The 20,862-nt window shown below is 41.5% G+C and overlaps 1 protein-coding gene across 1 annotated transcript in view; it reads right to left on the reverse strand.

Annotated features, from left to right (window-relative positions):
* Positions 1–20,862, reverse strand: part of SHTN1 (shootin 1) — a gene marked incomplete at both ends in the record, with an annotated part of 126,045 nt that overhangs the window by 49,434 nt on the left and 55,749 nt on the right. The window contains 5 exons of the mRNA XM_080694619.1: positions 744–897; positions 4,087–4,233; positions 10,605–10,699; positions 14,994–15,075; positions 17,512–17,609. Coding sequence (XP_080550745.1) covers positions 744–897; positions 4,087–4,233; positions 10,605–10,699; positions 14,994–15,075; positions 17,512–17,609 — 576 coding nt within the window. The remainder of the gene's footprint in view (positions 1–743; positions 898–4,086; positions 4,234–10,604; positions 10,700–14,993; positions 15,076–17,511; positions 17,610–20,862) is intronic.

Consider the following 20,862-nt stretch of genomic DNA (forward strand, 5'->3'; position numbering starts at 1 on the left):
CCTCTGTGGTTCTTCTGCACAGATTTCAAAATTCTAGTATAAAATTAACCAAAAATATCTAAAGTGAGCACTAAAGCTGTTATAAAGGGAATGCACCTGCCTACTTAAATTACCTACCTCCTAAGAGAGACTTATACTTATGCCTATGTAGTAATCCAACTCAGATACTCCTGGTAAGCCTTCCCGCACTGAATGAATAAATCCTCTGATTTAAGCATCCCCTGGTGTTTTAAAAAGTTTTTCCATTTAATATATATATTGTTGCCCATTTCATTGTTAGGTGTGACATAGAAAGTATTATTTCATGTGCATAATTAAACACCAAAGATGAATGGAGTATGAGCCCTCGGGATGAAGGTATTATTGTTAAAAAGTTTAACTCTTTTCTTAAGGAACAACTCAAAACTGAACAAAGTAAAGTAGGTACCTGAACACTCGTCTCTGCAGTCCTAAGAAAGACTGATGTTTCTGGCCTCCCCATGCTGACGGCATCTATGTATCTCAATTCTAGATGTGATGTTCACAAAAGCACGACGTCCAAAAACAAGGTCTGAGTATCTGTGAATCATCTGACTACAGAGGCTATTCTGCTGTGTTACAATAGTGAGAACTGAAGGAATTTTTAGAAGTCTTGAAATTTTTTTCTAAGGCAGTCAGTGCTAACTATATACCAGGTTTTGTTTGTGGCTTAAGAGCTTCACAGATAAATAAGACAGAGAAGGCTACGCAACGCCACTTATTACCTGAATGCTTTAAATTTCTGGCCTTCTCCTCCGAATTCTGGTATTTCGACTCCAGTTCCTTCTTATCCTCTTCGAGAAGCTCCAGCTGCTGTTTGAGGTTGTGGAGCTCTTTATGCAACGTTTCACTTTCTAGCTGTTCCTCTAATCGTTTGACCTGTAAGGGTTAAACCAACTTAATGGGTGATCGGTTTTCCTTGGTCCATGAGAAGGAAAAATAACTATTATCATTTGACTGGATTTTTGATAGCAGAAAGAACTCAACCTATCTTCAAATCAAATTCTGGATACAGATAATATTTAAAATCCATACCAGCTCTTTGATTTAATGTAAATTTACCGGGAGTTATATGTCAATTGCTTTAATTTTTATTATTTTTTATTTATTTTTTATTTTTTGGTGGCTCTGGGGGTGGAACCCAGAGGCTTTCTACCCCCGGGCTATACCCCCAGACCTATTTTATACTTTATTTGGAAACAGGGTCTCACTAAGTTGCTGACAGCCTCACTAAGTAGCTGAGGCTGGCTTCGAACCTGTGCGATCCTCCTGTCTCAGCCTCCCAAGCACAGGGATTACAAGCGTGTGCCATGCCTGGCCATCACTTTAATTTTTACTGAAAACTCACTTAAAATAGATGAATGCTTTTGTACCCGTTTTCAAGAGAAAATTTCAAGAGGTCATTTAAAAGGTCCCTGTCTCCAAATAATGAAAAAAACTAGGGCTGGGGGTGTTGCTTGGAGGTAGAATGGTTCTGGGTTCCATCTTCAGTACCGCAAAACAAAGAAAAAAAGGTCCTCAAGGGTCACAATTTGGTAATAATAGTATTCAAACACCTTAAAAAGGAGCTACCAGGCGGGCGTGGTGGCGCACGCTTGTAATCCCCGTGCTTGGGAGGCAGAGACAGGAGAATCACGCTGGTTTGAAGCCAGTCGTGCTGGCTTAAGAGACCCTGCTTCCAAATAAAAATATAAAATAGGTCTAAGAGTGTAGCCCGGAGGTAGAAGGGCTTCCAGGAACCCCAGTACCATCAAAAAAAAAAAAAAAAAAAAAAAAAAGGAGCTACTACTTTGGAGGCTGAGGCAGGAAGATCACACCAACCTCGGTACGTTGGTGAGACCCTAAAAACTACTTTAGAAAGACCGGAGATGTAGTCAAGAGACTTAGATCCTGTTTCAAAAAACAAACAAAACAAAACTTAAGAAATGAAGTGAGTCAGGCATGGTGGCACAGGCTTGTAATCCCAGTACTTGGAAGGCTAAGACAGGAGGATCGCAGGTTCACGGCCAGCCTAAGCTACTTAGTGAGGCCCTCCATAACTTAGTGAGACCCTGTTTCCAAAAAATGAGTAAATTATAGGGCTGGGAAGGGGTGTAGCACAGAGGTAGAATGCCCTTGGGCTCAATCCCCAGTAACACCCCCCCACACACACACAGACACATCAGAAAGAAAGAAAGAGAAAGAAGGAAAGAAAGAAAGAAAGAAAAGGAAAGGAAAAGAAAAGAAGTCACTTTGATTCATTCAGTAAAACCATTTTTAGAAATTTGTTGTGCTGAGCGTGGTGGCACATGCTTGTAAGCCCAGAGCTTGGGAGGCAGAGACAGAAGGATCCCACAGGCTGGAAGCCAGCCATGCTGGCTTAAGAAACCCTGTTTTTAAAAACACCCAAATGTACAAATATGTTAATTAAAATGTTCTTTATAACAAGGCGAATAACCTAAGTATTCACCAATATTACTCATTTAATAAATTATGGCGTGTTCATTAAATTCAATACTATATAACCACTTAAAATCATATAGCTTATATATTCTTAAAGGTAAAAATACATTATCAATTGATAAATCAGTTTAAAGCATAGTAGCATGGGGATGACCCCATTTAAGCAATATATACTCTATACATATATATGCATATATATTTACTTATATATACAAATATGTAAAATTTACATAAAGTTTGAATATGCATCAAAATATGGGGGTTTTAGGAAATTTTAATGTTAACTTTTCTGTATTTCAAACTTCTTATAAGGGGCATGTTCTTTTTTCTATAACTGCAAAGCCAATACAGCTGTGTTTATAAGACTGCCAAATCTGCAAGGGAATTTATAGATAATTCAGAAATATTTTAAGCTGCATACATGACAGAGTATCCAAAATAAATGCAGAGTATAGTACACTAGTTTTAGAAGCAGTAATTGCGATCATCTCATTCATGAATTTTCCCTCATCCTCAGCACTCCCCCCCACAAGCAGGTATAAGTAAAACAACCGAGTCCGGTACTTCCGTTCAATCCAGTAGGTTGCAGGGACGCATTATTTACTAAATGAGCTGACTGCAAATAGTTGGACCTGCTGGAACCAAAAGTATTATTCCAACCGAAGCTGAGAACAGGCACATTCTCATTCTTCCCCCTTTTTCCTCCCCCAGCCCCTCTCTAAAAAGGTAATTCCTGCGCATGGGATCAGAAAAAGAAGTCCTTTCTCTCCGTCCCTGTTCCCTTGTCCCCCATCCCTGTGATAATCATGGTCACTCCACAGGTTTCCCACACATTTCTTACTGAGAAAACAAAAACGTTGGCTTGACCTCTCTAACTATAGAAACCCAGCACTTCCAAGTATTGCACGTCAATGCTGTTGTTCAGAGACTGGTAAGGGCAGATAGCAGTGGCAGTGTTTCCTCTTGAGCTAGGTAGACTGTTAAGTAGTATAAATATTGATGCAATTTCCTAAGTCTTTGTGCCACCTCGCCCTCCTGTTCCCTGCACTCCTTCTCACCTACAACCACGACCCACCCTCTCTGCCTGGCACAAAGGTAGGCTGCGTCAGCTGGAAGAGCTCCACTCACGCACACTGAAATAACCCTGCAGGAAGTCTTGAAACGTACACATTTATGCAAGTCTGCACAATCAGGAATTTTCTCTAAGCAAACAATTACCACTCACCTGGCCTTTGCTTTTCCTTCTTCTTTGCATAAGACCTATGCCCTCCCAGCTTTTTGAGATGCGCCGTCCCCCCTAAGTTCAGGCAGCACTAAAAACCCGTATGTTAGCCAAAACACAAATCTCCAGACGATGTGGTACTGGAGACATTTTGAATCGTTTCTTTTTCTCCTTGCTTCCTCAAGATCATTCTTCAATCACTGGCTTCAAGATTATTTTAAAGCCTGCAAAAGTGTGCTATAATTTTTGTTGGGCAAGAAATTAATTTGGTAGCTTATTTTTTTTTTTTCTGAAAGGTGACTGAAAAGACTTCGAAACTAAGGTAAAATACAGAACCATAAAAGACTGAACTGACTCCTCTCACACGTGCGTGCGTGTGTGCAAGAGTCCACATAAAATGTTACCTTTTGCTGATGCTGAATTCTCTCTTCTTCAAGCTGTTGGGTGAGTTTTGCATTTTCATCTAAAGCTTTCAAAAGCTGCTGGTCAGGGACAGAGCTCTGTAGCAGAAGGTGGCTTTGTCTCTTTAGCTTGTTTTGTTCAATGAACATCTGCAAAAGTTAATTACGAAAACGTCTATACCAGTCAACCCCATGTACATCCCTGCAAAAGGAATGTATGCGGGGCGCTTATGAAGACATCAGAGGAAATTTCTGAAGGACACGACAGTCTTAGGAGTGGCGATTGCTACTATGTCATTCCCAAATTTTATACAATCTTCACACCTTTACCCCTGTCCCAAAGAAGGCATATATACAATAATTTAATTCTATAATTCAATTTGTAGTATTTTAGTAAGTATTTTAATAGTATTTTAATAAGATAAAAATCTTATTAAAAACACATACTAATAGTAGTAGCTAACATGGATCCAGAAGCTCCCTTATGCCGAGCACTCTACTGACTACTCCATAGGCCTTAATCCTTCCCTGGGTCCTGAGCTAAATACCTGCACTACGAATAGGTGGTATTTATGAAGCACCGTGATAAGACAGCAGCAAACATTCCACATTCGCGATATCATATAGTCCTTAGACCAACACTGGTAGGTAGATACTATTATCCCATTTTACTGATAGAATTTCTAAGGCTCAGAGGGACTATGGGACTTTCCTAAGGACAAACAAGTGGTATGACTATATCTGTGTGATTCACAAGCTCAGATTCTTAGTCACCTGACTAATCTCTATTTAGTAGACTTAATGCTTTAAGCCAATTAGTCTTTCCCCCGGTGACAAAAGGAGTTAAGAGCAGGGGGGTAAAGGGGAGAAGGGAGACAGTATACTAATATTTACTGTGCATCTTATTAAGCAAAACAATATATAGTATTCATCTAATTCTAACAACTTTGCATGATTGAAAACATGTCAACCAAACACCGTGTCAGTTCTTTTCCTTAACACCTTATCCAGGTTGGTCAGTGAGTGATTCTAAGCATGAAATGTTTTGCAAATATTGAAACTTCTGAAGAGCAGGACTTCATGCTTTCAGATTCCTAACAGCTTTTTAAGATGCACATTATAGCTTCATTATAAGAGAGAGAGAGAGAGAGAGAGAGAGAGAGAGAGAGAGAGAGAGAGAGAGAGAGAGAGAGAGAGAGAGATGGATGGATGCTGGGGATGAACCCAGGGGCATTCTACATCTGAGCTACACCCTTAGCCTGATTTTCTATTCTCTATTTTGAAACAGGGTCTCACTAAGTTGAGGAGGGCCTCACTAAGTAGCTGAGGCTGTCCGCGAACCGCGATCCTTCAGTCTCAGCCTCCCAAATGCTGGGATTACAAGCGTGCGCCACCACGCCTGTCTTATTTTATTTTCAAACAGGAGCTCATTCGGCTGATGAGAGACTCACTACTTGCTGAGGCAGTCCTTGAACTTGATTCTACTCCAAAGTCCTGGGATTACAGATGTACACCAGTACACCACCACAACCGGTAGGAACACATACTTAACAAGGCACCTAAGTCTTTTTTTTTTTTTTTAAATCTACTAGGAATTGAACCCAGGGGCATTCTACCACTAAGCTACACCTCAAGCCCATTTGTTTGTTTGTTTACTAGCTTTGAAACGGAGTCTCTCTAGGTTGCTGGGAGTCTCACTACTTGCCGAGGCTATCCTTGAACCTGTGATTCTTCTGTCCCAGCCTCCCAAATATTGGAAATACAGATGTGCAACACCATGCCCAATGGCGTCTATATCTTTAAAAAGAAAAGAAAAGCTACAGTGAATATCAAGGAAAATATATTTAAAGAGAGTAAGAGAACCTCATTAAAATTTTTGAGACCTGGGCATGGTGGTGCACACTTGTAATACCAGTACTTAGGAGACTGAGACAGGAGGATCACAGGTTCTCAGCCAGCATTGGCAATTTAGTGAGGCTCTCTATAACTTAGTGAGACCTTGTTTCAAAATAAGATAATAGGGCTGGGGTGCAGCATCGAGGTAGAATGCCCCTGGGTTTCATTCCCAGTACCACACACTCAAGAAAAAATTTTAATATGCTGAAAAAACTTCAAAAACTTAATATAGCTATGAAGGTACTATCCTTTTTGTTAAAGGGATGTTTTGGGTTTTGCTTTTTAAGTGAACTAGTGTGAATAAGAGCGAGGGAGACTTGCTCAATTTTCACTCTACCTTTGAGAACTGTTCGCATTTTTTTTTTTTTTTACAAATACATACATTCCTTTTGCAATAAAAATATGTAGAATAAGTAAACTTTCGAAGCTGATGTTTGGCTCTGGAGTGGCAGCTTCACCAGGACAAGGCTCACAGCTGCTTTCCTCAGCATTCAGCTGCCATTGTCAACAGTGTCTGGTGCCATCTGATGTCACTGCCTGTACTAAACAAAATGCAAAGAGGGGACCCTCTGGCTAAAATACCTCCCACCCCTTTTAGCAGCAAGTTATCTTTTGGAAACCTGAGATCTGCAAACCAAGTAAAAGGGAAAATATACTGGCTCCACTGTAGCACTATCAAAGCAAACTTCCTTCTGGCTATTATGTAGATCATCTCTAGAAGATATTCAGGCCACCAGTGAGAAAAGCCCCAGGGCTCCTGCTTGCCCTCCCTGGAGCCCAACCTCCTCTTCCTGGGTCAACTGCAGCAGCGGCACCACCACCAATTCCGCCCACTGCTAGGCATCAGGCCCTCCCAAGTGAGCTGAGAAAATCACCTCCATTGTCTCCTATCATCCTGCTTCTCTCTTCTATCTTCTCTGCCACTGTGTGGCCTTCAAGTTCTTCTCTGAGCTTCTTTGTATTCTAATATCGCACAAACAACACAGGGAAACATTGGAAATGTCTTGAGATAAGACCCTGGCATCTGGGTCAAGCTCAGCCAACCTTGTCAGTTTTGAAATGGAAGCATCTTTTATTATCCCTACATCCCCTCCCCCTCCGCTGTTTATTTAGTTGTATTATTTAAATCGCTGCAGCTTTTCCTAGAGGGCTCTAAAACACTTCGATTCTTTTTTTTCTTTCTGACAAGTAATAAGAGAACAGTGTTCACTCACCTTTCATTAAACTCTGAATAAAATGGATGATAATATTTCAAATCAGATGTACTTAGACTGGACCTTTTGTTGAGTTCATTGCTGGCACTGCTATGCTCAAAATCCATCATCTGATTTTCAAATGTCATTCCTTCCTCACCCTGGATACCTCTCCCAAGGGTTGACTTAATTTTCTTAGCTACTTCCTTCAATCTGTGCTATGCATACAGACTCAAAACAGTCCAACAGGATGGAGTTCTCCCTGCAGAGTACTCCGTACCATGAGATCAGCCAACCAAGGACTTGTCGTTCCCTGGAAACCGGCCCCAGGGCCAAAAAGTATCCAATAACTGGACGTCAGCAGGTGTAGACAGAACTAGAGATGGTCTGAAGTTATATCTAACATGAGAGGAAAATCGCAACACTGGTAGAAGGCTGAGATAACAGGTGGATGGCATGGCAGTGCTCCCAGGCAGTGGAAGATCGACTCCAGTAATATGAACTCCAGACAGTGGCAGAAGACAGAGGCAGGTGCCATGACACTGTTACCCGAGACGCCAGGTGGAGATGAGCCCAGATTCTTGGCGCATGGTCCTCAAGCTGGACTTTCCATCACAAGTTACTGGTACCTCTAACTGCAATTCCTTTCCCCTAGAAAGCATCTTATGGCTTAAGAGTCCCTTTTTAAAAAATGTGGCTAAGATCCATTTGGTTCAATTTTTATCAATATTCATTTTCCAAATGGTGAGAAGGAGGCGTCAAGAGGGAAGGTCCTGATCTGAGGTTAAGCAAGGGACACTGCTGAAATCTGAACCCAGACCTTCTGCATCAGCAGCCATGAGCTTCATACTTAGCCCAAGTGATCCTTAAGGCAAACTGCTAAGATTTCATTAAAACTCAGAAGTTTCTATTTAAAACTTTTATATATTTTTTTCTTCTTACATAATTGTATTGAGGATGGAACCCAGGGGCATTATATCTCTGAGCTAACTTCCAGCCCAATTTTTATTTTTTTATCTTGAAACAGGGTCTCGCTAGGTTGATGAGACTCACTGAGGAGATAGGAAGTAGGCAGATAGGGAAGAGGGCTGGTAGAAAAAAGTCAATTTCCTGAGGGGTGAGGAATACTAACTTCCAAGGCTTTTGAGATCAGCTACTCCAAGGTTCAGAGATAAGAAGGACCAAAGCTTCACAAAGCCATCGGTTTACTAATCAACAGACCCAGGAGCCATCACGGGAGCAAGTCTGACACTCCTAGTGAATGAAAGGAGACTCTTCAAAGGACTTGTAAATACCCTATGCAAATTCTGAGAGCTGCTTCCCAGAATTCTCAGTATCCCAAACTCACCACAACCAACAGAGGACACGCAGACATCGGCAAAACCTCAGACCGGCCACCAAATCGGGTTTCTTTCTCTCTCTCTCTCTCTCTCTCTCTCTCTCTCTCTCTCTCTCTCTCTCTCTCTCTCTCTCAGGGACCCCCTCCCCTTTGGGGAGCTTTTCTCTCTCGCGCAGGTCGTATTAGCCTTGGGAGAAGGTGGAGTGCAACTGAAGGCATTTGGACCGGGATGCTCTCGGGTAGTGACCTGAAGGCCTCTGCTGGACATCAAGGCCAACCAGGGCCCCTAGGGATGACCTGCACTTTTCTGGCAGATCGCGTGGACCCTGGGAGAAAGTAGTTTGCAATTGATGGTACTTGGCTCAGGCTACACTCGGGTAGTGACCAGAAGGCAGCTACTGGACACCAGAGCCCCGACAGCCCCTTTGGAGTGTTCTGCCACTTTCTCTATTCCTTTTTGGCTGATCACGTGGACTTTGGGAGAAAGCAGCCTGCAACTGAAGGCATTCGGCTTGGGATACCCTCAAGTATTGTCCTGAAGGCAGCTGCTGGACTCCAGAGTTCTAACAGCCCCTTTGGGGTGTTTGGCCTCTTTTCCCTATTCCCTGCTGCTTCCAATAAACCATTTACTCCGCTTCCTGCGGTCTGCAGGTGTCATTCTTCGCTCACCGTAGACAAGAACCCGGTAAGGAAATGTCGAGTTTCTTCTCAAGAAACCCCCCGTTTCATCTTGGGGGCTCAGAAAAAAACCCCATTTCATCACTACTTGTGGAGGCTGTCCCAAAACCTGGGAGGCGGAGACAGGAGGATCACGCAGGTTGGAAGCCAGCCGCGCTGGCTTAAGAGACCCTGTTTTCAAGTAAAAAGTATAAAATAGGTCTGGGAGTGTAGCCCGGAGGTAGCAGGGCTTCCAGGAACCCCAGTACCACCAATAAATAAATAAATAAATAAATAAATAAATAAATAAAACCTGTGATCCTCCTGTCTCAGCCTCCCAAGTACTAGAATTACCAGTGTGGGCCACCACACCTGGCCCTTTTTTATTATTTTTAATTGACACACATATGCATACAAATATAGGTATTTATGGAGTACAGTGTGATAATGTGGGGAGGGGGGCAAATCAGGTAAATAGCATTTCCATCTCCTTAAAAATTTATCATATCGCCGGGCGTGGTGGCGCACGCTTGTAATCCCCGCGCTTGGGAGGCGGAGACAGGAGGATCACGCAGGTTCGAAGCCAGTCATGCTGGCTTAAGAGACCCTGTTTCCAAATAAAAATATAAAATAGGTCTGGGAGTGTAGCCTGGAGGTAGAAGGGCTTCCAGGAACCCCAGTACCAAACACACACACAAAAAATTATCATATCTTTGTGTTGGAAACCTTCAAACATCTCTCTTCTAATTCTTTATAAAAACAAATAATAAAGTGTTATAAGTAACAATCACCTCACCGTGCCATGCAACTGATTCCTCTTGACTGTATTTAAATTATGTTTTTAAAATTTGTTGTCAGAAAAGTCTCAAAAGACACAAAACTTAGCTGGGCGTGTCAGACCACGCTTATAACCCCAGTACTTGGACCAGGTGTAGTGGCATATACTTGTAATCCCCGTGCTTGGGAGGCTGAGACAGGAGGATCGCACAGGTTTGAAGCCAGCCTTGTTGGCTAAAGAGACCCTGTTTCCAAATAAAAATATATTTTAAAAAAAGGTCTGGGAGTGTAGCCTGGAGGTAGAAGGGTTTCCAGGAACCCCAGTACCACCAAATAAATAAATAAATAATAATAATAATTAATAATAATAATAATAATAATAATAACCCTAGTATTTGGAAGGCTGAGACAGGAGGATTACAGGTTTGCTGCCAGCCTCAGCCATTTGAGGCCCTTCCCACCTTAGTGAGACAGTTTCAAAATAAAGAATGAAAAATAGGTCTAGAGGAGTAGCTCAAAGGTAAAATGCCCCTGGGTTCCATCTCCACTATCAAAAAAGAAAGAAAGAAAGAAAGAAAGAAAGAAAGAAAGAAAGGAAGGAAGGAAGGAAGGAAGGAAGGAAGGAAGGAAGGAAACCTAAGTCTCTACGACATACCCACCTCTTGCGCAAACGACTCTGCTTTCTTTCGGAGGTCCTTCTCCAGCTCCAGGTTGACCTGCATCTCCTCGTATTCTTCCACTGCGAGCATGGACACTAAGAAGAAAAGAAGACAGGTGCTGTGCCATACAAATGATCAGGAACCCGGTGGAGGGCTGGAAAATGGTGCTTCCTACAGGCCCTTCACCCAGTCCTGGCTGGAAGATACATTAATGAGGGCTTTTGGAAGGGCAGCTTGGCAAGGTGAGCCAAGGATCTAAAATTACCCTTTGGCTCAACCATTCCACTTCTAGAAATGCGTTTCTTGAAGCAATAAATCCTGAGTGTACACACAGACCTGGTTCTAAGGAGGTTCTCAGCCTCAGAGCTGAAAACGCTATCATCACCTAATATTGAAGAAGGACTACTGATGTGGTATGAGAAATATTATTCTGTCATCAAAACTGTATTACACAAGCCTACTTAGCAAATGGAAAGACATTCACGGTAGATTTTTGAAATGAATAAACTGCAAAATATAGTGCAAAATGAATTCATTTTTTAAAGCTATAGGTAAGTCGGGCATGGTGGCACACACTTGTAATCCCAGTAGTTGGGAGGCTAAAACAGGAGGATCACAGGTTCACAGCCAGCATCAGCTACTTAAGGAGGCCCTCCATAATTTAGTGAGACCCTGTTTCAAAATAAAGAATAAAAAATAAGGCTGGGGGTATAGCTCAGAGGTAGAATGCCCCTGGCTTCAACCACCAGTCCTGCAAAATATGTAAATAAATATACAAATATAAAATAAAATAAAATAAAGCCACAAATAAAAGAAATCAGTAGGCATTCCACAGGACAGGAAATATATGACAGGTCAAAAAACGTGTGGAAATATGATAATCTTCATTAGGAATAAAAAAAAACCAAAAACCGCCAGGCGTGGTGGTGCACGCTTGCAATCCCTGCTTGGGAAGCTAAGACAGGAGGATCACACAGGTTCGAAGCCAGACTCAGCTACTTAGTGAGGCTCTCAGCAGCTTAGTGAGATCCTGTTTCCAAATAAAGTATAAAATAGGTCTGGGAGTATAGTCCAGGGGTAGAAGAGCCCCTGGGTCCCACCCCCATACCAAAACAAAACAAAAAACAGAGTAAAAATACCTCTCGATATCCATCAAAGAAGGAAGGACTAAAAATGTGGCTATCTTGTTGGGAAAGGGTGCAGAACCATGGTAACAGACACTGCCAATAGGAGAATAAACTGAGCTCGATTGACAAAGAAATGTGGTATTATGTAGGGAAAACGAGGATAAAATTTCACATGAGGTACACATATTTAATGAAACCAGGAGGCATATATAAGAATTCTCAAAAGCATGACTTAGAATAGCAAAAACTGCAAACAAGTCAAGTGTCCATAAACAGGGTACTGGATAAATTAACTGTGGCGTAGTTCTCTAAAACAATATCCTACAGTAGTGACTGTAAACATATAGGTATATCAGTCAACATGAATAACAATGCAAAAGCTTGCAGAAGCTGTATGCAAAATGACTCCATTTGCATAGAGTTCAAACACATGCACAGTTGTACAATGTGCTCTTTAGTCACCTGTGTACTGAGCAAAACTATTAAAGGAGAGGAAGAAAACAATTAAAATTCAAGGGAGGTGTGTGAGCAGAGAGGAATGATCATGGGCTTGAAAGCTATCAACAGGTACAGAGATACTTCTACTAGCATTCTGTCTTCCATATGCACATATAAAATACAAGTATATATATGGATTATAAGCATATATAGGAAATTTAAGGTATACATAGATTTTAATTGGAATATACCCTAAGATATTAACAGTGCTTATCTCTCTTTTATAAGGTTAAAATTTTTTACTACTCTGATATGAATTTAAATTTTCCACAAATAAGTATTACCTAATAAAAATATATACATACATACAGATACATATGCTATTATATGAGTTTCAAGTTATATATGCATATGTAAGTACATATAAATAATAAATTTTATTCATATATGTAAATAAACAGGCATACATGTATAATATATATGCATGCATATATATATGAATATATAGTTATTTAAGTGCATGGGTGTATGTGCATGGCTATTTTAAAGTGTTTTCCATGTTTACCAAGGCCTTAGATCCATTCAGAACTAGAGTCAGAGGCTTGTACTAAAGAATTACAGTAGAACAGAAACCTTCAGAAGGAAGACCTTGTCAAAATTAAATTCACGTGCACTCTTCGCTACTCTTGGCACTCAGTGGCCCACTTTGTTAAATAATGATACAGACAGAAGAGAGGGAGCCATGACGTCACTAGAAATCAGCCGTGCCCTCAAGGCAGGGTGCCCGCCAGCTGCTTCTGGTGGACATCTCAACCCTGAGCTGAGTCACAGCGGTAAAACCTACCCAGAGGCCCTCCTAACGGCTGCTTTCTCACTGCTCCGCCAGCACATCAGCCCTAACTGACTAAGGACTGGTTTGCTGTGTAATGACATGGAATTTCAAACTCTGTTCTCTGTAAATCTACTGCCTCCTCAGACACAAGACGAAAAGTCTTACTCCAGTAAAGTATTGTAAGTGGCGGTTTGTGGTGTGAATTATAGGTCCCTGAGCGCTAAATGGTTTTTAAAATCCATTTAAAAAAGAAATTTCTTGAAGAAAACAAAGACAACAACTATCTGAAGTCCTGGGCAAGATAATTGGCTCTCTTTTCTATGTCCAGAACAGTATAATAAAAAGTAAATTTCGCGTGTCCCGGTCCCTTTGACTTGGATTCTGAAAGAAAGCAGGTTAGTCCTAATGGCACAATTATTTATATATCCCCTGAAGTATTATTTATATGCCCCCTCTCTTCCCAGATAGGAGGCTCTCTGAAGGCAAGAGCCATGTGATTAACCTCTGCAGAACCCAGTTTCCAGCACAGCGCATCAAGACGACAATTCTTCTCCACATTTCTATCTATAAATAAAGTACTGCCTGAAGAAATGCTATAATCTAATGCATCTCTCTAACTACAAGGTCTTTTATTCAAAAATCGAGATGATGAATGATACAAAGATTGAAAACTACCGTGAACAACAACGTAGAAAGCCCTAAGTCTGGAAGATTCCCTGTACATCATAGCTTCTGAACTTAGAAACCGAGTGACTGAGAGAAAAGGGTGCAGAAGCATTATTAACTTTCTGCAATGCCGAGTGCACTGTGCCTCTCAAGGTTCATGTGTTGAGGGCTTGGTCCCCAGTGTGGTAGGATTAAGAGATGGAGGAAACTTCAAGGGGTGGGGCCAGATAATTACATCACTGTGAGATGTCCTCAGAAAGACTTAATGCTGGCCTCATGAAATAAGTTAGCTCTCACTACAGTGGACTATTATTAAAATAGCAAGACTGGCCCTCCCCGGGTGATGGGTTTCCATCTTGTGATGTGATCGATCTCTCTCCCAATCTGCATTCCCACCATGATGCCATCCACCATGTTGTGATGCAACCAATGAGGTCCTCACTAGAGTCGAACACATGCTGTGCCATGCTCTTGAATCTCTGAAATTGGGAGCGAAATAAACCTCTTTTCTTTATCAAGGAACAAGTCTTTGGTATATTGTTATAGCAATGGAGAAATGACTAATTTAGTCTCCTCCCTTAGAATTACTTTTGCAGAATTGTACTTTGGCAGCCTCCCCTAAACTGACGAAGAAGTAGCTCACATGAGTCCTGATGCTGTGTTTTGTAGAAAAGATGATAAAGGTCACTGTTATCTAAACTACACAGAATTCTTTTGGGAAGTAGCTGTAGGAGACACTTCCCTCTCATGAAGTCTGATTTTCCTGGTCATCAGGTTTACTTTTATGTAATACATTAAGATAGTTATGAATCCCTCATTGTGCCGGCTGCTAGACATCTCAGAGCAAGATCTCAGACACAGAGATAGAAAATGTGCAAGACCTCAGAGCAAGCCTGCACCTTGTGTATCAGTTTGCATCCTCAACTTCCCCGTGTCCCATTTTTCACATCCTCTTAGGTTAAAATGTTATCACTTTGCACATATCATATAGACAATCCCCATCTCTTCTGCATTGAGATTTACTACATAACCCATCAAATATACAAATCCTGAGGGAACAGCCAAGATGGCCATCGTCCCCAAGATAGGACAGAAGCAGTTTGAAGATGAGTGGGCTCTGAGCTGCTCAGGTGAAATCACTTTTAGAGGTCTCCAATGATAAAAGAGCAGGAATGAGATAGACTTTTATTTTTCTGCCAGGAAAGCACAGTCAGGGAGAAGGTTTTAGCTACAAGTCTTTAGCCACAAGTAGAAAATAAAAAGAAATACATGTGAAGAAAAACACATTCCATATGCGGTCGAGAAAATCAAACTGGGAGGACATACCTCGGTTGCATTTTTCCAGGACTCGTCTCTGTTCAAGAACTTCTGAATTTAAAACAGCCTTCTCTTGTTTAACTTTATTCACCTAAAAATGTAAGATTTTGAGGGGGGAGAAACACCCGTAATTATAATACGAGACATGCGACACCGTGTGATACTCAGATGGTGCTCAGCTTTCGACACGAGGTTATATAGTGTGGAGCACCAACGGGCCTGGCGGGTGGAGGCATTCCCTGCAGCTCCTCCCTGAAGCTTGAGAGGCGGCTGCCAAACTCAGGGGCCTGCCTGCTGCAGAGCTTCCTCACGATGCCAGCTGGCACTGGCACTCGTCTCAAATGGCATCTTCTACCACTCAATGTAAATCAGATTCTTAGGTTTTTTGGTGGTTTTTTTTTTTTTTTTTTTGGTACTGGGGGTAGAACCCAGGGGCTTTTCTACCTCTGGGCTACACTCCCAGACCTATTTTTATATTTTATTTGGAAACAAGGTCTCACCAAGTTGCTGAGAGCCGCACTTAAGTACTGAGGGGGCTTCAAACCTATGAGATCCTCCTGTCTCAGCCTCCCAAGCGCTGGGATTACAAGCGTGTGCCACCACGCCCGGCTTAATAATTCATATTCTTAATGAAATATCCAACCAGAGATCACCCAGAAAATACAAATCATTTAGTTAGAAATTTGATGACTCAACTAGGAGATTCATTTTGTATTTTGATGACTTTGTGTTTAAGTGAAGCCTCCGTTAAATTTAAAAAATTATTTTAAACTTTGATAGCTTTTTGGCCTAAATAAAATACATATGAAAATATTACCTACAAAACTCAAATTTCTGCAATAACATTTGACATCGATTAATACTCAGATATACTGTGCTGGTTTTTTTTTTTTTTTTTTTTTTTTTGGTGGTACTGGGGTGGAACCCAGAGGCTTTCTACCTCCGGGCTATACTCCCAGACCTATTTTATACTCTATTTGGAAACAGGGTCTCACTAAGTTGCTGAGAGCCTCACTCAGTAGCTGAGGCTGGCTTCGAACCTGTGCGATCCTCCTGTCTCAGCCTCCCAAGCGCAGGGATTACAGGCGTGCACCACCACGCCCGGCTCTGTGCTGGGTTTTAAAAGCATGTTGATACAATCTAAACACATTCAACATCCTCTGTACTGTACTAAATGTGTAAATGCAAACACTGGAGTGATAACAGCAAGTTCAGGAGCATGGTTGTGTAGAGCCATTGTGCAGGGAGTGAGGAGACCAGAGCTGGGGAGAGTTACCCCCACGTTTTATTGCTATACTAATGCTCTGTGTATTAAACTAGGCTGCAGATACATGTCTGTTCATTATTTTGTTTTTTACACCTCTTTGTAGTCTGACATAGTCATAATAAAAATAATTTTAAACCATCCCATTACTCTTCAGTATACCACCACTACTGAGACACAGGGCATCAGGATGGGATCCCTGCCCCTCCCGGAGCTACACTGAAGACACAAGCTAAACTGATGCTCCTGGACGTGGCCGAGACTCCACTGGTACCTCCACAGAGGCTGCACACTGGTTTCTTTTCTAATAAGCCTTATTTCTGCTTTTGGATTAACTTAATACCAACTATGCATTGTTGAACAGGAAAAGTCCCTTCCAAAATACTATCAGAATTTATCACACTTATTACAATGATATTTTGTTTGTTTGATTTGCTTTGTTTTACTGTGCAACTGGAGATTGAAGCCAGGGGCATTCTACCTCCAAGCTATACCCCCAGTCTTATTTACTCTTTTGAAACAGGGTGTCACTAAGTTTCTGAGGGCCTAAGTTGCTGAGGCTGGCTTTGAGCCTGCAATCCTCCTGTCTCAGCCTCCCCAGTACTGGCTTATAGGAGTACAGTACAATGCCCAACTTTATTGCAATATTTTGCCCCAATAAAGAAGACACAGCTGGGGCTGGGAGGTTGTGGGCACCGCTTACATTGTGGCCTTCAGGGAACCAACAATGTATATGTGGGGGTGGAGGTAACTGAACAAGGCTGCTCACTGGTGGGCCCAATGCCCTCACATCCTTGTGCATAACCATCCTTGTAAGCTGCTGTAGCACATCAGTTGCAAAGCTCTGGGCTACAGAATCTGAGAACCACAGACATAAGCTAAATCAAGATGGGGAGGCAGATCCGTAAAGCCTCATGCAAATAAAAGGCAACTGTGTGGTCCTGATCGTAAAGACAGTTCAAGAGGAAAAAGAGAAAAATTCTCCAAGTCCCCACTTGAACCCACTGTACCATCTATCATAGGCCTGTGCCGGAGGCACTCAGGGCGCCCTTCTCAGCTGAGCAGATGTCCACTGGAGAGGTAAAATACGCTCCTCTTTGTTTTTGCCAGAAACAATGGAAAAAGAGAAGATAAACAAATGGGTATACAGTGCTCGTGTTCAAGAGTAGCTTTCAACAGCAAGCTGATAACTTAGTCTGTCAACTGACATGCTTTCAATCTGCAGACACGAAAGGCTCTGCCTTGCCAGCCTCAGATACATACTTCTTCGATTACATCTGCAAGTTTGCTCTTCAGATTTTCCAGCTCAATGGCTAACACCTTCTTTTCCTCCTGAACAGACACGATTTGATCCCGAAGTTCTGCATTTTTAAAGGAAAGAAGAAAAAAAAAAGAAATGAACTTAGTTCTAATAGAAATCAATCTGGCCCAGAGAACTGAAAACTGCCAGTCTACGTGTAGCTCATGGTCAAGGTTATTTGATAGTCGGAAGGAAAATGAAGAACCAAATAAATGACAATGGGGAATCTCACTTGAGCACTGCCACCCCACACAGCCAGGGCTATTGATAATTTTACACCAGGCGATCTCATTTTGTTAAGTACACTGAATTGAGTTTTCCGTGCAATCTGTTAACTTTGAACTTTAGGGAACAATTTGGCACTGGGGAAGTAAAGTTTTTAAAGCTTTTGGTTTAAAAACAAATTAAGGCATTGTATTAATTTCTTTTTCATTTCATAATGGCCAAGATGTTTATCCTAGTACAACATAAACAAACAATTGGGCAGTTAATAATTTGGAGATTTTGATTTGAAGAAAAAAGTACCCCTGGCTCGCTGCCAATCTACAGTCCTTAAACATCTGAATGGATCCAACATCCACCCAAGGGTTAATTCTAGTAATTTTCTCTCCAGAGGTATTTCATTTCTTAATTTATTTCTGTTTTTTATTATTGGAATTTAATGCAAAATGTGTTACTCGAATGCAAATATTAGCAACTTTAAGTGCAAAAGCTTCTAGTGTTAAAGTTACCTCTACCACTCAAACGCTTTAAAATATGCAAGGATCAGCAGAGACTACTTAAGTTTATACCCAAGCCTACCGTCTTGCCACTTCATTTTTAATTGCTTTCAATTTCTTATCCTTCTCCAAGGGCAGTAAGAAACCTGCTATGTGGTTATTTATAAACTGTATTAAACTTTGTACTTGAACCCAGCTTGTTCTCAGCAATTTGATTCTGTCACTTTCTCCACTGATGTCTAATTCCCAAAGGAAGAACATGAGACCATATTATTCAAGACCTAAGAGAAAGGAAAGGAAACGATCAAGAACCTCAACATACGGCCGAAGGAATGGGAGAAAAAGTTTGCCAACTATTCCTCTGAGAGAGGATTAATATCTAGAATATACAGAGAACTCAGCCGGGCATGGTCACGCACGCTTGTAATCCCCGCGTTTGGGAGGCTGAGACAGGAGGATCGCACAGGTTCGAAGCCAGCCTCAGCTACTTAGTGAGGGTCTCAGCAACTTAGTAAGACCCTGTTTCCAAATAAATTATAAAATAGGGCTGGGGGTGTGGCCCAGACGTAGAAAGCCCCTGGGTTCCACCCCATAGTACCACAAAAAATTAAAAATAAAAAAGTAGAAAATACAGAGAACTCAAGAAACTCAGTGCTAAGAAAACAAATAACCCAATCAAAAAATGGGCAAGTGAACTAAATAGACACTTCACAAAAGAAGTGTCTTTTGGCCAATAAATGTAAGAAAAAATGTTCAACATCATTAACAATCAGAGAGATGCAAATCGAAACTACCTTGAAATTTCACCTAACTCCAACTAGAATCAATAAAGCTGAGTGTGGTGGTGAACCCTTGTACTCCCAGAATTTGGGATGCTGAGACAGGAGGATAGCCATTCCCCAACGGTCTCAGCTACTTAGTGAGGCCCGGCAACTTAGTGAGACTCTTTTTCAAAATTAAAAAATAAAAAATAGGGCTGGGAGTATAGCTAGGAGGTAGAATACCCCTGAGTTACATACCCAGGACTTTAAAAAAAAAATGCTGGTGAGGATGTGGAGAAGTAAAAACTCTTAATACATTGTTGGTGGGATTACAAATCAATGCCACTACTTTGGAAAACAGTATGGAGGATCCTCAGAAGAATAGGAATGAACCTACTGTATGATCCAGCAATACCACTTCTGGGTATCTACCCCCAAAAATGGAAACCAAACTACCAAACATAGATATATGCATGTCTATCTATGTTCATAGCCGCACAGTTCACAACTGTCAAACTATGGAACCAACCAAGATGTCCATCAACAGATGAATGGATTACAAAACTATGGGATCTATATACCATGGGATTTTACTCAGCCATAAGGAAGAGGAAGATTACATCATTTACAGGGAAATAGATGGAACTGGAGAACATTATGCTAAGTGAGATTAGTCAGTCACAAAAAGTAAGAAATCAGATGCTCTCCCTAATATGCGGAAGCTAGGGAGAAAATGGGTCATAGGAGAAACTCTAGATGAAGAAGGAAAAACCACAGATTGAGCAAATAAGAAGGCCTAGCTGGGGGGTGGTGGGAGGGGGGAAAGGGGGGATTTTCTCATGTACATGATGTGCATCCATAAGCATATCAAAGACAGTCACGAGCCAAACATGAGAAGGAGGGGAGGGAATGGGTGGGAACTGGGGAAGGGCTAACTGGGTGATGTGTGCACGTGTGCCTCCACCATCTTGTACTCCATTAAGATGCATGACTACAATGCACCAATAAAAATTTTTTTAAAAAAAAGAAAGGAGGATAATGAGTGAAACAAAACCCTTTAATTTCCTCTCCTTTTCTACCAGCACAAATTCTGTTTTGTCTTAGGTTAAAGGGACGAAGAGTCAGGTAAATTCAGGTAACATCCTTCCTTCTTTAAACATCCATCTGAAATTTTACCTACCAAATCAACTAATACTAGTAAGTACTGCTTTTGAATGCAAACTAAGTTTAAATGTTCCATGGTTAGTTACTGAGCCCAAAATTTCTTTGCCACATATCATTAATATAAGCAATTGGTCTGTATGTGCATAAACAAAGTTAGGGCTGAATAAATATTTCTTATGAGCTTGCCTTCCAGCACTGCCCGCCAGCCAACACAATTAACACAGACTATTGCTCTAAGCGCATTGCTGGAATTGAATGGACATCCTCAGAGGCAGAAACCAAGTGATGTGGCAAGGGATATTCCCCAAGGTTTCCAACTTGGAAACAAACAAAGAGGGGGTGTTACCTAACACACACACACACACACACACACACACACACACTCTTTTAATGCTGGAGATTGGATCAAAGGCCTTAGGCATACTAATTCATGACTCATATTCTACCACTGAGCTACATCTCTAGGTCCAGTGAATATATTTTAATTTACTCTTTTTAACAGTCCATGTGTGTGTGTGTGTGTGTGTGTGTGTGTGTGTGTGTGTGTGAGAGAGAGAGAGAGGGGGGGTGTGTGTGAGGGAGGGAGGGAGGGAGGGAGAGAGGGAGGGAGAAAGGGAGAGAGAGAGAGAGAGAGAGAGAGAGAGACAGACAGACAGAGAGAGAGACAGAG

The sequence above is a fragment of the Muscardinus avellanarius genome, assembly GCF_963383645.1.
Source record: "Muscardinus avellanarius genome assembly, chromosome: 4".
NCBI classification, from domain to species: domain Eukaryota; kingdom Metazoa; phylum Chordata; class Mammalia; order Rodentia; family Gliridae; genus Muscardinus; species Muscardinus avellanarius.